The sequence below is a fragment of the Notothenia rossii genome (genome assembly GCF_949606895.1).
Source record: "Notothenia rossii genome assembly, chromosome: 12".
Lineage (NCBI taxonomy): Eukaryota > Metazoa > Chordata > Actinopteri > Perciformes > Nototheniidae > Notothenia > Notothenia rossii.
The window spans coordinates 5,296,196-5,313,160 of record NC_136911.1 but is presented as its reverse complement, the minus strand read 5'-3'; the positions used below and the strand labels follow the sequence as shown (position 1 = coordinate 5,313,160).

Sequence of the window (16,965 nt, the reverse complement as noted above, 5' to 3'; positions counted from 1 at the left end):
GGGGCAAAAGGTTTTTTACATCTACAAATGTTGACATGCTTAGTCTTATTCAAGTGTTTGGTATGATAATCCTAAAAGCAAATATGCTAATATAGATGTTTTGTTAACGCTGGATTGGCCCAGGGAATATCTTGATATCACCTAGCCGGGCCTATCATCTGCACGGCAACTTTTTGAGTGATGAGTCTCCTACAGGAACCAACAGCTGTATGTGCAAATCATGCATATAAATCAATTACTGGGGCCCTATGTACTTTAAATGCACTCATTAATTAAGCAATGTCAGACACAATGAACCGTGAAGTTCATTACATTTTTAGCATTCAAACCCCGGATTATTTGAAGAGTGCATGAGAGAGAGGGAGATGGCTCTACCTAATGATTAGCCTCATAGCTCAATGTCGGGCGGACGCCAGCGGAAATTTCAGGAAAGCTGTTGCGAGCGGGGACAGAGCGGCGGCGAGCTGTCTGAGCGGAGTACGGAAACACAGAGGGGTGATCAAAAGAGAAGCAGGAAAGAACAACAACTGATCGTTCTACTTCTGAACTTTTAGTTACGTTTTATAAACAGAATGCTCTCGAACAAAACACGCAACATACCCCAGTAGGCCTACGTGTATTTTCATCAGAAGAATTTCTTATTTATCCAAAAAGTGTCTTAAGAATTTTCTGAATCCTTCAAATTAGAAGCATTGAACAGCATATTCAGGTGTTTGTGTATGAATGTGTGTCCATGACCTCGGTGTTGCTTCGTGCCAGGCTGCAGTTTGGTTCAAGTTGCTGTAAGATGACAGCAGAGGTGGGGGGGGGGAAGGGGGGTGCAGAGGGAAGAAGCTGGGCCCAGCTGCCTGGCATTAAGCAATGACCTCTGCATAATGAAAGATGGCGACAACATTTCCCACTCATTACAAGGTTCCACACTGTGACAAGATTTGCATATTCATATATTTTCCCCTCCACCTCCCCTCCCTTTTTTTTTTCACCGCAAATTATTTTTTTCCTGTGAGCAGGACATCTGCCTCCTTGACACTGAGGAAAAATAAATAAATATGTGTGCAGAGAGGCACATGATCCATCCAGATGCCACAGAAATATGGCACGATGTTGACTTCCTCGCACACCCCGACCGTGTGTGTTTTCCACGGCTTAAGCACCAGGAAATCATGTTCGGGGTCAGTGGAGAAGAATACAGCGTGGGCAGGAAACCTGACAGAGGTCTGGAATGTATTTCTGTTTTGCATATTCTTTTTCTACAGCGGTGACATGAATGCCACCGTTACACTGGTGTTGCAGGTCCGACTAAAAGTCTATTTCATTTGTTGCTGAAATGATTAGACCGGCTCTTCCACGCAGCTGGCTTCAATTCAATTCGATTTATACACAAACAGTCTGAAACACAATGGAGATTTGTGGATTTGGCCACCGCAATAAGCTTTTGGAAAAACGAAAACAGGGCCCAAGACACTAAACAGGAAGTATTTACACTATATATTTCAAAAGAACACGTAGAATTAAACATTTACGAGCTTGAGACACCTCAAACTTACCAAACACTATTAAAACTGATCTTTTCTACTTCTAAATTGCCCCAATATAGTCATTATCAGACACACCATTGGTCTCAAATAGGTATATAATGAACACATTACACTGTATGTCTCAGAGAAAATGAATGTACAAATTAGCTTAGCTTAATGTTAGCACTCAGGTGGGTTTTCTTTGTATATATGATTAAAATAAGTAATATTAAAAAGAGATGCAGAGTTTAAAATACCAAAGCATACATTATGATTTTGTTACATTATTAAATAGTTGCAAAGACAGATGTTGAATAGAAAAGTTTAATATTGAACATGATATGTTTCAAGAAAATAATCATATTAATAGAAGTCTAGGGAACACACATTATAGCTGAATGTCATCAGACGTCTTTGATTGATGTTAGTCTGTAGGATTTCTCTGATCATTAACGCATCAGAGGACGCTCTTCCACTCCTTACAAGACATAATTACATTTCAACATCAAACAAAGGGGTGCCTTAAATGAAAGTTGGGTGAATAGAAACGTATGCAAAGACAAAGTTCTTGATCAAAAGAAAAGCGTTAGTGGTTTCCTTTCAGAAAAACAATCAGGGGGAAAACACAAAGCAGTGAAAGTGAGAATTTGAATCCCTTTTATATAGTTGGTAACTTTAATTCAAATGAATCAGGCTGCGTTGCCCCCGCCAACCGCGCCAGAAGAGTCGCCGATCTCCTCGCAGCGGAACCATCACCGCAGCACTTCTGAATACAAACTGTTTTATGTGAACACCTCAAGCTGAGGGCTACATAAATATAGAATTAGACAAAGTGTTATTTTTTTCTTTTTATGTTTTATTCCCCCCCCCTCTCTCTTCTCTCACTCTCCAGCAACATCCCCAGGTTGGGCTGGCTCTAAGCAGATGCAGGCACTTACTTCAAAAAGTTGCGGCTCCCTTATGATAGCTCTGCAAAAAGCTTTTCTTTTAACTTAAATCAGCAAATGTGTGGAGCCCAGACCTAGCGGCGTGTTTCTCTCCCCCAGAAATAATTGCTCCCAGGGATCAATTTGAAATTTAAATCGCGGCGAAATGGTGTTTGTCATTAACAATCAAATATTTGAACCGTTGAAATACCTTTACTCCCCCCTTCTGCCTCCAGTTTGAAAATATTGCAGAGGGCATTGTTTTGATGAACTGAAAAGTTGGTGTTACTCTCAGAAAACATCAGAACAGAGACAAAGCAAGGGGGAAAAACATTCATCAAAGATAATAGATTTATATAAAGGTGTTCAGATATCAAAACAGCAATATTTATGCTTTTTAGACGCATCGATTCTGCTTCTGAGGCCTACGTCTTGTTGCTACGATTGAAATACGTACACAGAGAAATACATGGTGGGAAAAAAGGTGGTAAAGTAGGACAAATGGAGCGAGAGAAGAGCTTCCTGTCATCTCTGAGGCAGCGTCTCTGCTTAATGTTCATTAGGGGGCTGATTGAATTGGGGGGTGTAGCACTGTCACTGTTAATGGAGTGATCTCTAATTGGAGCGCATTAGCTCTATAGGTTCTGGCTACTGTCAAAGGCAGACAGAAGGACACAGAGCAGCGCGAGGGGCTCACATCCTGCCAACGACAAAGAAATACACCAAATTAAAGAAAATGTCATTATCTGTGCAAACAGTGGAGATACACAATGTAGACTTATGCCAACATTTCAAATCCCACATGGACTTATAAAATGTCATCCTAATACTGCCCTGCTTTCCACTTTTCACAACAATACTGATATTATTCCCAGTATTTGTCATGTTATACTGTTTATCCGTTTCTAATGTAAATATTGCTCTGTATTTCAATGTTACATGAGTATTTTTTTAAATAGTTATTATAATAGTTTGGTCCTTTTTTATTACAACTTTTCTTCTTTTACTATGTTTATAGTGTGCACCATACTGTATACACCAAGGAACATTTTGTGTGTGTGTAAACCTTCTTGGCAATACATCTAGTTCTGATTCTGATTTCTGATCACATCTTTTGCCATTTATCTCTTCCTGTTTTGCAGACATTTGGGCCCACAGAGCTGTGAGGATCTGAAACAGAGGTGTGTGTGTGTGTGTGTGTGTGTGTGTGTGTGTGTGTGTGTGTGTGTGTGTGTGTGTGTGTGTGTGTGTGTGTGTGTGTGTGTGTGTGTGTGTGTGTGTGTGTGTGTGTGTGTGTGTGTGTGTGTGTGTGTGTGTGTGTGTGTGTGTGTGTGTGTGTGTGTGTGTGTGTGTGTGTCCTTCCACATCCCCCCGGGCCACGACTGTGATGGTTTGAAGAGCAACTTCAAGGCCAAAGTAAGGTGTGTATGTACCTGATAATGGCGAGCACGAATGGCCCCTCTACCGCCATCCAACAAGACCCAGGAGTTGATCCGTAATGGCCGCCCATAAAGGAACATCATCATCAATGAAAATGACAGGTTATTAAGATCCGATTTTAGGAGGGGGGCTATGGCTTTAGTATGATAGGTTAGCTATCTATAAAACCTTTAAAGCCCGGCCCTGGACGACATCAGTCCCGTCTCCCATCTCCCGTGCCCTGCGCCAGAGACACATGCTAATAAGCTCACAACCTTTAATTAAGCAATATGTGTAAGTAGGCAGCCATTATGGCCTGATTTGTGAGCCACTTCATTACACTGAGCACCGGCTAGCAGACACATATTCAATACAAATCAAGCTGGCCTGAATATTATCCCGCTTAATGTGAGGCCAATATTGATATTTTATCACTCGGGTTCTGATTAGTGACTTTATAGAATCTTCATTTATCAGGCAGGGCTCAACACCTTCAATTGTACTGTTTCTGAACTATCTTTATTAGCTTTCAAGTAGTTCACATACTATGTATTGTTTTGTACTTACTTGCCGAGGTATGCTTTTACAAAAATAATTTACAATTAACTTTTTCTGACGAGTCAAACATTTACATTTCAACTATATTAACACAGAAAGTGAGAAAGTGCTGCACAATTGTATAAACGGTAGCTTTTGAAAAGTAATCAGATATTTTATACCACATTTTCCAGATGATGGCAGCAATACAGCGTTAGTTGAGCTGCTTAGTGAGAAATATTCAGTTTTTAATATTTTAATTCAACAAGGATCACAGAGTTCAAGTCAAACAGACGGTTGATAAGATAACTCACAGTCGTTTAGCGGCCATCTATCTTATCCTTTGCTTGGATGTCATTGGCTGAGGTCTTGCAGTGCGAAACTGGAGCCACACCCGCTTCCTCCTACGGGCTCGACGCGGTGGAACCCTGAGGGAGCGAGAGAGCCGACAAAACTGAGCAAATTCTGCTAAACAAACAGCCGCTAGGACCGAAAGGTAAAAAAGGGTCACATGTGAGATGAGGTGAAGACGATTACTGATTGTGTTCTCACTTACGCCCAAATAGCTTCTTCCGTTTTCGAAGCTGGTGTGAGGCACCTTCCATGTCCTCTCTCTGATTGGTCGATCCCTGGCCGGGCACCATCAGGGTTGCATCGGCCATCCCTTCCATGTCACCAATCACCTTAATGCGAGATAAATGAACAGCTGTTCACATGCATCAAAATGCAGGTTGGGTGACAGAGAGTGAGATTGGCAGGAGAACTGAAATGCTCCTGGAGGCCTGAGAGGAGTGTTGTCATGCACAGACTCTACCTCTGAACTTGGAGGAGAAGTAGAAATGGAGACTTTATATGACACACTCCCTCCAGTCCCAGAGGGGAAACAGCTCTCACAACTCCGGCTTGGCCTACTTATGTACAGGGATATGAAATACAACTTAAATCTCACCGGTATAAGCCATGATAAAACGATGGATCGTAAATGTGTCTGTAAACTTGATATATCTCTTCTATAAATATAGGAAAAAATGATATTGTGGTGCATAAATAACGATCGGTAATGGGATAAAATGATGTCACATTCTTTCCGCACACCTTCAGCTCTATATTTCATACAGCATCAAAAAAAAAAAAAAAAAAAGGTAGGCTGGCACATCTCAAAAGTTGCAAATTACACAGCAATTGAGCAAAGTTGAAAAAATGTGCCACAGAGTGCTTTCTTTATCTGGAACTAGTATAAACTTGCCAGATAATTACACGCGGTGTACTTTGGAGAAGTCCTCCTGCTAAGCAGATATGGCTGCCAGGGAGGCATTAATCTCCTCATGCAACATACAGTATGGAGCCAAGGACACCCCCCCCCCCCCTCTTCTCTTTCTCTCTCTATGTGTGCAGGAAAGATAGCACACACACTTCCTTTCCTGTATAAATCGTATTCATATTTCTGAGGGCTGCCGATGACCTCACGGCAAATGAAGCGTGGGTCCTCAGCGGCAATCAAACGTGCGGCAGAGTAATTAGAAACGAGGGGAAGAGGGATGCCGTTTGTCAATTCATGTTGCTGTAAGGTGTTTTTTTTTTTTCCTACCAAAGGTTAACTTCTTAATATTCTCTGCATTGTAAATTAGGTCAATATTGGTCCGAGAAAGAGTCATGTGGGCTGAGTCATGCAGAGGCGAGACAAAGGGTCCTTTAATGAGAGATTTGATGGCATCATGAGGTGTCCCTATTCCTCATCTCCTCTGATCATCATCTGTCATCATCAGATTGATCAGCTTTGTGATTCTAAAAATCTCCCAACTACAAGGGGATGTCCTCTGCTGATTACTCAAAGCATGCGTAATACAGCAGTCCTCCCTGCTGATAATTAAATGTGATCCAGTTAAAACCCTTCTATGTGAATCAACTGCATACCTTTTTGTTTTCCGACAAATGGTTGAGCACAGCCCGCCCCGAAAAGAGAGAGAAAAAAAGCTGAAATTGCCGAGAAAAGTGTTTTTATTTATACAAGTCGCTGGAGATGCTCATCATCAGCGTTTTTTCCGAGCCATAAATAATTTGCGGAGAGAGGTAATATTCAAGCTGGCAGAGCTTTAGTTGTGCATCTTTAATGGAAGTTTTACAGAAGCTGAGCCAGTTTGTGCATATGCTGCTGCCTCCCATATGGAGGAGAGGAGACAAAAGGGGCACAGTTGGCTTGTCCTATCTTTTTATAAGTCCATCGACACTTAAATGCTAGCCCCGGAGAAAAAGCGACACAGGGGGACATAAACCCACTGTGGTTTTAGGAGGGAAGATAATGACTTTGTCTGCATTAATTTCTTCATCAGCCATCTTGTTTCCTCAGACAGAGTGGTTATGAGGCCCTCTCTGAAGGTCCTAGGTTATATAGATGCATTTCCCTGCATAATCCCGGGCCCTAACAGTTGTTGTCAGCAGTGCATTTTGCGAGTTGGCAGCTGGGGAACATCTGTTTATAGGTAATGAGTGTTTGAGAAGCTACACCTCACTTTACCTTTAATGTGTTTTATTGGAGCACACTGATGGGAGCGCGCCTTTAACTTTTTTCTATCGTTGTGAATCAGCGAGAAGATTCCTTCAACATGGTCGCCATTAGGAACAGCGGCCCTGGGCGACGCGCTTGATGAGAGCATATGATGGATCATTAATATTAACTTCTTTAAACAGAATACAATATGCAAGTCAATAAAGACTTCATTTTATGTTTTACTGCGAACCCACAACTCAGAATGTAATCCTGCCTCTTTGTTCGGGCCAACATGGGAAGACAAAAACTTCGATTAATGGCTGAATAAACATCGGAAATATTTCGTTTCTCATGACTCCTGCCCCATTTCTTACCCTCCAAATCAAACAGGACACACCTCGCGGTTATGTTACATGCACACAGTGTCTATAGCTCAGGGCACTTCTTCCAGGACTTGCTTCTTAAGGTGTTCGTTTAGACCTATTTTGGATTTAAATGTGTGGGTATTATGGAAATACTGGCCCCTGGAGCTTTGGTCATGTTAGTCTAAGGGAGGAGCGGGTCCTTCGGGGCATTGGTGTCCAGGACGCTGCCTGAGAAAACACACCTCTTAAAAGGGAAATGAGTGATCAGTCAATATTTCCTCAGTAAATGGAAACAGAGTTATAGAGAGGATTATTCTTCTGAGAGGAAGTTACTTTAGAGGCAAATTCAGGTTTTTGTCACCCTAAGTGTCAGTGTAATGCAAATAATGAAATCCTAGTGCATAGTATGTTCTAAATGTAAGATGTTGAAACAATGATAAGCTTATAATAAAACCTGTGGAAATGTCAAAACACCTCAGTATTTTTGCTTAGAGTAAAACTAATGACATGATTTTTTGTATTGCTCAAACAGGATTCATGCTACATAACCGCATCACCATAAACCATGCCACTGTTCAGATAAGTGAATAAAGTAATAAGCCCATACAGGAAGACCCATCAAATTGCTTTAAAATGTCATAAATCTAAGAACAGATGGGACTCCTCTGCATTACTGTGGTCACCATCGTGGAGCCTTCGTCTATTTCATTCTTTATTTTCTATCTATTTCATTTTTGCAGAAGTGCCTGCGCGGCTCTTATTTCTCTCTGAGGAGCTGTCACCTTACATCTGAAGGCCAGTTTGTACACAGCGCCCTGTCGCAGTGTGCGTATCGCTGCCAGAATTATATAAAGCTCTAATAAAATCAGCTCAAGTGTTCTTCCGAGTGGTGGGGATGCCCTTTGGTGGTTCCCGGATCTTGCTCTATACATAAAACCAGTCTATATATTCAGGGGAGGATTAGCTTTGAATATGTAAAGTGGGGGTCCGCGCTGCGAGGGGAAGGGGAATGGCATGGTGCTCTCTCGGCGATGCTGCGCGTCGGTTGTTATCGCTCCCCTCTACCAGCGGGTGAAAGAGGGTGCCACCGGCGTCTCTGCTACTGGAGGTCCCTGCCTGTTCAGTTGCAAGGAACAGACAGCAACACCCAAGAGACACAGTGTGTGAGAAGAGAGCAACAGAAAGAGTGTGTGTGTGTGTGTGTGTGTGTGTGTGTGTGTGTGTGTGTGTGTGTGTGTGTGTGTGTGTGTGTGTGTGTGTGTGTGTGTGTGTGTGTGTGTGTGTGTGTGTGTGTGTGTGTGTGTGTGTGTGTGTGTGTGTGTGTGTGTGTGTGTGTGTGTGTGTGTGTGTGTTTGCCAAGAAGGTTTACACCTATCTTTCACTTAAGATGGCCTCGATGAAACTCCCTTCACAGTTTGAAGAATGGAGAGTCAGCACAGTAGAAAGGAATTGCAAAGTAGTATTTATGATGTCGAAAACATTTAGAAAAAACTATGTAGAAACATAACTTACAAAAATTACTTAGTATTGTTTGTCGAAAAATAAAAAAAGTATAGTATTTAAAACAATTTACAAAAAAACATATGTCAAAACAATTCTGAAAACGTGACTTACCAAAGAATAATGTATATGATGTCTGACATACTTTACTCTCAGTCAGCTAATGTGTTGTTTGAGTATTTGTTTTGAGTGTAGTAAATATGTGTCGTCATCTGTATCTGTATGTTTTTGTCTAGAAAAATAACAGTTTTTCACACAGGAAGTGATGATCTGTGCATCTGTATCAGAGTCGAATAGTGTGTGCTGTTTGGATACAAACAATCCACCCAGATGTCTCATCTGCTATGCACAGGTCTAGAGGCTACACACACACACACACACACACACACACACACACACACACACCACACACACACACACACACACACACACACACACACACACACACACACACACACACACACACACACACACACACACACACACACACACACAGTGCGACACCAGTAATAAATATACCATGCTGTGTGTTTACTCACATAAGCTCACCATCACTCAAATTATGACGGAGAACCATTAGAACGCGAAAGAGCCTCAGAGCTAATTGTTAGCGCACATAACCCCCTCCTTCCTCACTCCTCTGACATTCAAACTTCAAAATATTAATTTGGTCGGGATGATCCAGGTTGCTCTTGGGCGACTGACAAAATGATTGAGGAAAGGAACGACTTCCTGCCGCTGTAGCAGGAGTCACAAACACTACTTTTAATTAGGCAGCAATCTGAGAGTCAGTCTGTTTCTGCCTGTTGAAGGACGGAGAGCTAAATATAAGTTGCATTGGGTACGATGCCTGGCAATGTGTGCTTTTTCTGCTATCTAAACATTACGTCATCAACAGTTTGAAATAGATTGAGATGCTGAATGGTCATTATTAGAGATTGTAAAACGATGAAACAGGCAGAATAGAAAAAGGTGAGTTGTGTTGACTCGGTTGTACTGCGCAGCGTTTATAGATACACAGCAAACTAAGTCTTGATTTGATTCTCAGGACACATCCTGTCATTTACTATTTGAAGAGAATAAATCGTTTATAATGTGGAAGAAAAAATAACAAGGACCGAGTTTCTACATCCAATTCTGCCCTCACCCTTTTTTACTCTCTATTGCAGAGAGAGTTTTCCTCACCCTCTATATGTCCATTTTCGCTTTAATTGCAAACTTTAGTTAAAAAAGATCCTTGCTGGACTTCTTCTCTTGAACATTTAAATAATCTCTTGTTTATCACGACAACAGATTCAGACAGTTTTAAATCCATGATGTGAGGATGTCTTCTCTGCATTTTATCGAGTGTATTTCTCATAGTACCCTTCATACTGAAAAGCCTGTCGTACGTGATCCCATTGGCAATAATAGCAAATAGAATTAACCCTGGATATCCTGAAAGACAACTTGTGTTTCACAGGTTTTTTTAAATAGGAAAAACTTGATGTTGATATCTCACCTCAACGATAGCCCCGTCCGGTTGACGGAGGAAGTGTCTGTACCTCTGTTTCTGCCCACTCAGGTACAGAGTGTACACTGCAACATGGGTGCTGGTCTCCCCCTCTGGTGGGGGTTCACCCTCCCTTGGGGGGTCATTAGGGACTGCTGAGCCTGCCAAGGGGTCCTCTGCTGTCCAGATATAGTCGTAAACTGTAACCTAATCAAGCAAAGACATTAAAATACATTATGATAAATTGATGATAATGAAAAACTCTAAGATCCTGCATAAAAATAAGGTTTAGGATTAGAGCTTTTAATCAAAAACCCATGTACCGTATATTATAACTGGCATGAACCCACTGAGTTGCTCATTTTATTTACATACAACTGCGTACACCAGATAAGCTCCACTGGTGCATCAGCCGCTGATTCCTAGAGAGTCCTGTGGGGCCTGATCTGTGGCAGGTAAAGAGACAGGTTGTGTTTGTGATCATGCATACAGATGTATAATCCTGGTGGCAGGCTTGTTTATGACTCTTTGTGTGTCTGTGTGTGTGTATTGGGAGCTTACACACCTGTAATGCGCTGCCCTTCTGTATTAGGGTGAGACACGGGGAGCAAGCGGAGCGTGTAACGTGTTATATAGGTCATGTAACTCGGAGTCATCCATGTGTGAAGATCATGGAAGCTCTTTCCCCCTCTGATAGTGTCTGCGGGTGAAGGCTTTAATGTGTGTTGATCATACATTAGGCTGGATCTTATACATTATTTCAACTTAAAGGCAAGGCAACTTTGTTCATCCCTATGCAACAACATTAAATTAATGAGAATATCAAACTGTTGTTTGACATAAATCCAGTGTTCCTGCTTCAGACTTCCGGGCAAAGTGAGGCCCTTATGTCCTGTTCTGGGATGTGATAATTACCAGCAAAAGGTGCTTTCACCCCAAGTACTTTGCCGAACTTAGTTCATGAGAACTTAGTTCAGCAGATCGCGTTCACACCGGAATAAGTCCCTGAGGGAGGATAAGGCAAATGAAGCCGCTGACGTCACTTCTTCTTCTTCTGCTTTGGGTTTACTGGCAGGCCGCAAATAACTTCATAGCGTATACTGCCACCCGAAGTCCCCAACAGCTTCTACTGAAGCCTTCCGAGTAAATCGCCAGAACGCCGACACCTCCTCATCTCCACCGCTCCCACGTTTTTATTTTGTGTTGCCATAAGTTAGTCTCTCTCCGTTGGTGCGCTGGGCTAATGCTAATGCTAATAATGTTAATGCAGGTAAATAAAATGGCGGCTTCACCAACAAATGGAAACTTTTCACCCCCTCTTCAGTCCCTGCTAGAGAGCAGGTACTTTCATGGGAGAAAAAGTTCTCATGAACTAAGTTCTAGTTCCGGATTTCTTTTGGTGTGAACGCACATTTTCTGAACTATATCGGAACTATACTGGGAAAAGTACTCCGGTGTGAAAGCGCGTATTGAGTCACATACCTACACATTCAAAATTCACATGTATAAAACTATTCAAGATTCAAAGATCCAAAGATTTAAAGGCTTTATTCTGAAAGGCAAAAAAGGTAAATCGTATTTGGTGGATTTAAATATCTCAGTTCCAGGCTCCTCCAACAGTGCAACATACAATATAGTTAAGAAATAAGGAAGTCAAATATTGCAAAACGTGACACAATGGTGCAAGTAAATGCAGGGATAAGGAATAAGTATGTAAACTATCCCTAACTTAACGTACACTTTAGGCTAATTTGAACGCCAAATGACCTCATTTCGACCCCCCATGCTGTCTTTTTAACTTAGTCATAAGACATACCATGATCACGTTGAAGCACCAATGGCGTTAGTAAAAACGTCTAAACAGTCTGTACGTCCATCTGCTATAGGGAGAAATGTAAGCCATAATGCAAAAGTTATCCAACACCCCAGACTCATGCCAGGTAAAAGCTCATGGACCCACTCACACACACTTGGAGTAATGACAAGGAGGAAGTTTTTCAAGTAGTTTCTTAAATTCAAGGTGACCTCCTAATTGGCTGCGTAATTATGATTGGTTTAAAAATACAGAAAAAGGGAAAAAGGCAAACTCATTCAGCAGGCCGTGAGTGGCAGGGTCAAGCTGAAGGAGAGGTTTAATTTGGTGTTGTATCGCTGTCAACCCGCACTTATAAACGGTTAGCCAAACACAACTCTAGGCACTTCACCGAGAAAACAGTGGGAGCCATTACCGCACTCGTAATTGGAGACGTTGCATAAACGGCAAACCAGAGGAGAAAGGACCTCATTGTCAAAACGTCAAAGAGTCACGAGTGCAGAAAGACTAGCGAAGAACATTTTAAAAAACGTGTGTGTGTGTGCATGTAAGGGGGAGGTAAGGACGCAAGGATGCATCTCTTGAACGCTAATTAAGACGCTCATTAGTGAAAACGCCTGAACTGCGCCTTGCCTCCAGCTTGGCCTCTGCCCACACTGGAGGAAACTGATTACCTGAGTCCTTTAAGTAATCAGCACCTCTGCTAGGCAGCAATCAGTCTGTTTGGATAGTGTGTGTGTGTTGATTTGCTGCTTTTTTAAGGAAGTACAAGTGTGTGCAGAAACTCCCAGGTTCGTTTCCTACATTGTGTGTCTTGTGGGACGATACAGTAAAAACATCACAACCATTTAAAGTCACGAACATGGAGAGAACTGACATCTTTCCCGCTGTGCTAGCCACAGGAAGTCCGGCTATTACCCTGTGAAGGCCCAACTCAAGGGTTTCATAACCCAAGCTGTACAGGGGTGATAGAAACACCATGTATTCAGCCTCCTAAGTCACTTTGGTTAACACACCTGCTCAAATCCCCCTGTTTGTATGTTTTTTGGCTTGCATGAAAATAGATTTGTCTTTATGTTAGCCATGCCACCATCCTACGCTAATTAGCACGTGAAATCCAGTTGACAAGACCAGACAAAAGCTTGAAAAGGTGTTTGTGTGTTCGGTTTGGGTGATGCCATTTCATGCAATGCACCATGGCTCTCAGGACGCATCACCGCCGAGACACAAAAAGGGAAAGAGCATTAGAGGGGCCTGTCTGCTCGACACTACTCTGTTCTGCTCTGTTGTGTTGCGTTATGGTGCTAGCCTGGCTTCTAGCCCTAGCTTGAGTGCTCTCTCCACTCCACCATTGTTCCATTTGATAGCACTAAGTGACTGATTTAGGTTCAATGCCTGCATGGAGCAGACAGGCCAGCTGTGGGTTAAGCAGATAGCATTCAAGTGAGCTAACCCAATTGAAACCCAATCAAGCCGGGATTTATTGTTGGGGTCTGTATTTAGAAATCTGATAGAGTCTGCATCAGTCCCTTGACTTGCATCAGGAGAGACGGGCCTTATTTATTTTAGCGGAGGACTATAAACGGCTGTTTTCCAGCAGGGACATCAATTTCAGGATTTGTAGACATTACCGCAAATGCACACAGAGGACGGGAGGGAGTGACAGGGGCACAGGAAGTGGGGATGACACAGCTGCAAACATGGCTCCATGGCTCACAAATAGAGTCTGTCTTTCTCAGAGAAGATGCGATTTCACACCAACCGAATGATACCGTATGAAAGCAACATAAAAGCAATCAGCACTTAAATACATGTGCCTGTGGATAACTTTTTTCTTTTAAAATGGGCTGACATGTTGTGAAAAATGCCTGACCTGTCAATCATGTTTATTCAATCGGTGCAAATATAAAGTCTGTCAAGAGATGGAGTTATAATTATTTCACTGTGGTGTTAGTGTAAGGCCAACACATAGGCACCACTACTTCAAAAATGAAAAGGATATCATTTTGTGTTAAAAGGAGGGCTGTAATTTGAGTTAGGGAAAGTAGAAGTTGTTGAGATTTGTTTTCTGTCTGGTTATTTAATATTTGTGTTTACTTTTGGCTCACATGCTTGATTAGCATTTAAACGTGCCTCTAACAGCTAAAAAGAGGGAGGAAAGTATTTCTGGGAATTAAACAGTAATTTTCCATTGTCCTTTACTGTCATACATATCTATATCTCCTTCATTTCGTTGGACACAAACAAAGCACATATAGTTACAATGGGAATCACTCCCGTTCAAAAATGTGAAAGTCACCCATAGAGCCACCATTTTGAAAACACTACCAGAAGGGGGGATGCATCAGCGATTAATAAACACAAACCAACAAGGCCCCAGAGTGAGTGAGTTATCCATAGCCATTAAATATTAAGCTTTATGGAGAGAGGGAGTTTACATGTGTGCTTAAATGCATCAGTGTATGATGTATGATGGGAACACACATGTGTTTCGCTGAACTGAAGGGAGGAGAGAAGGAGAAGTCTCCACGGCCGGGCAGGCTGAGCCGGGCTGGCGACTGTCCAGGACCGGAGCCTGAGGCGTGGGCACGAACAGGCCTGTCGGTCCCCCTGATCCTTTAATGATTGATCCAAACTAGATAGCCATCATTACCATTCGTGCACTCTCTCTTCCCCAGGTCTCCCTGCCTCTGTCTAATTTTACCTTTCATTTGCATGTTCCCATGGACTAATTAAATCTTTCCTCTCTCTTTCTCTCTCCCTCTCTCTCCGTGTCCATTGGTATGAAAAATAATGCAGCACATTATTATGTATGAAATGTGAGGGAATAATGTATTCCAGTGGGTTGAAGTTCTGTAGACCCTGTATGTAATGAGCACACCAGAAGTCGACTTGCTGCACAGCCAGTGAACACCATACCTCCCTTTCCTCCCCTCTTAAAGACAAAAGCCTCCCTCCATACTCCAGCCACACACTTCACTTACCCACCATACATCCATAGGTGGGCTTTGGTTTTCTCCTGCCACTGCCGTGATCATTTTGGTTTGTAGTTCTGTCCCACTTGGCTTTAATTTACAGTGGGGAAATAATTAGAATCTCACTTTTACGAAGAGTGGAGTGAAAATGTAAACAATGCTTCCCTGCGGGCGGGTGCTTCATCACTTTGACAGGTGCATTTGAATTTGCCTGGGTGGCGGACAGGTTTGGTTATTTATGTGTCAGTCGCACATGGAAGCCCCGGCTGTGGCTGGGACTACGGCTGCGACCGAGACTGGGGAAGAGATTGGAACTCTGTGGAGAGTGGGAGATAAGTTGAGATTTGGGAGAACACTGAGGATGGTGCTGGTTCTGGACATGCTGCTGAGAACAGGGCTGTTGCTGGTCCTTGCACTCTGAAAGGTCATAGCGTATTAGGGCTAGATCCGGATGTGGATCCTGTGTGTATCTTTGGCGTGGGGATCTTGGTGCTTTACTTGGTGGTATCTTTGGAAATATATTGAGCAACAGCTGTGTATGGACTTGACTTTATCTCAAATAAAGCTTCCTAGGGTTAGGGTTAGGAATTCAGGTTTGCCCCTGTAAGAGACAGCCTGTTCAATCAAGACATGGCAATGGATGAGGCTTAATGGTCTCCATAAGGGCCTCAAAAGGTGAATGACATAAGATTTTGAAAGGGAGTATCATTGTTTTGTATCAAATAAATGCTATATCAGGGCACTTTAAACTACCTAAGGATGCTAAATTGTTTAACCAAATATGCCGTCAGAATATTATATCTTAATTGTTTGTCTTTTAGAAATGGCTTAAATGCTCATAAAACTTTATTAACCACTGTATGGAAGCTACGGTGTGTTCGAACAGACCAGGTCACTGTTTTCAATATCCTATATTTCTCTATCTCTTGTATTTATTTGTGTGTAACCATTTGACACTAGATGTTTCGGTAGATTTCAAACAAAAAGGCAGTCATTACACGAACATGCAGCGGGCACACTAGATAGAGCATCAATGATTATTGCCAAGTGAGAGAAGAGGTAGACGTGGTTGCTTCTTTTGTCCACAGATCCCCACACACACACACACACACACACACACACACACACACACACACACACACACACACACACACACACACACACACACACACACACACACACACACACACACACACTCACAAACAGACAAAGCCTCACACAGTGCGAGGCAACGCATGCATGCATCTCCAGTGCCTGCGGGCGCTTGGGGCTAGGCAGCAGGGAGAGAGGGGGGGGGGGGGGGAGGCAGGAGGGGAGATGGAGAGGAGGGGGGGAGAGAGAAGTGTGCACTGTGCAGAGGCTCTCTAAGCTATAGAGGGTCAAACCCTCCACTGCACCCCCCCACCACCACCACCACCCTGTCTGTCTGTCAGAGCTGGCCCGGGCTCAAGGCCTCTTTGCTGAGCACTGGGTTCATGCAACACTGTATGTAGACACACACACACACACACACACACACACACACACACACACACACACACACACACACACACACACACACACACACACACACACACACACACACACACACACACACACACACACACACACACACTTGAAATAACAGTCACATATACTGCAGTGCAGATGGACAAGCTTTGCACATCAGGGGTCACACTGCACAAATGCACATGCTCATTCACAGAGATATTCATGCATGCACATGTACACACACATTGGCTCCACATACAAGGTCAAGACATCATTGCACATGGCTGGGAACAGACCGAGCCACAGAGCAGAAAAGACCACCGACATACATGCATGGATAAGCCAAGCAATGTCAGCCATTAGAATGGAAATAGATATGCTATTATTGTAAATTTGCCCAATATGTGGACGCTCTGCGGATATAATTGGAGCAGCTTGAAAA

The 16,965-nt window shown here is 42.8% G+C and overlaps 1 protein-coding gene across 1 annotated transcript in view; it reads right to left on the bottom strand.

Moving 5' to 3' along the window:
- Positions 1-4,066: 4,066 nt before the first annotated feature.
- ofcc1 (orofacial cleft 1 candidate 1) overlaps positions 4,067-16,965 on the bottom strand; it is a 73,643-nt gene continuing 60,744 nt past the window's right edge. Inside the window, exons 21-23 of the mRNA XM_079661821.1 lie at positions 10,254-10,451; positions 4,956-5,082; positions 4,067-4,827 (exon numbers count right to left, since the gene is read on the bottom strand). Of these exons, the coding sequence (XP_079517947.1) occupies positions 4,754-4,827; positions 4,956-5,082; positions 10,254-10,451 (399 nt within the window). The 3' untranslated portion in view covers positions 4,067-4,753. The remainder of the gene's footprint in view (positions 4,828-4,955; positions 5,083-10,253; positions 10,452-16,965) is intronic.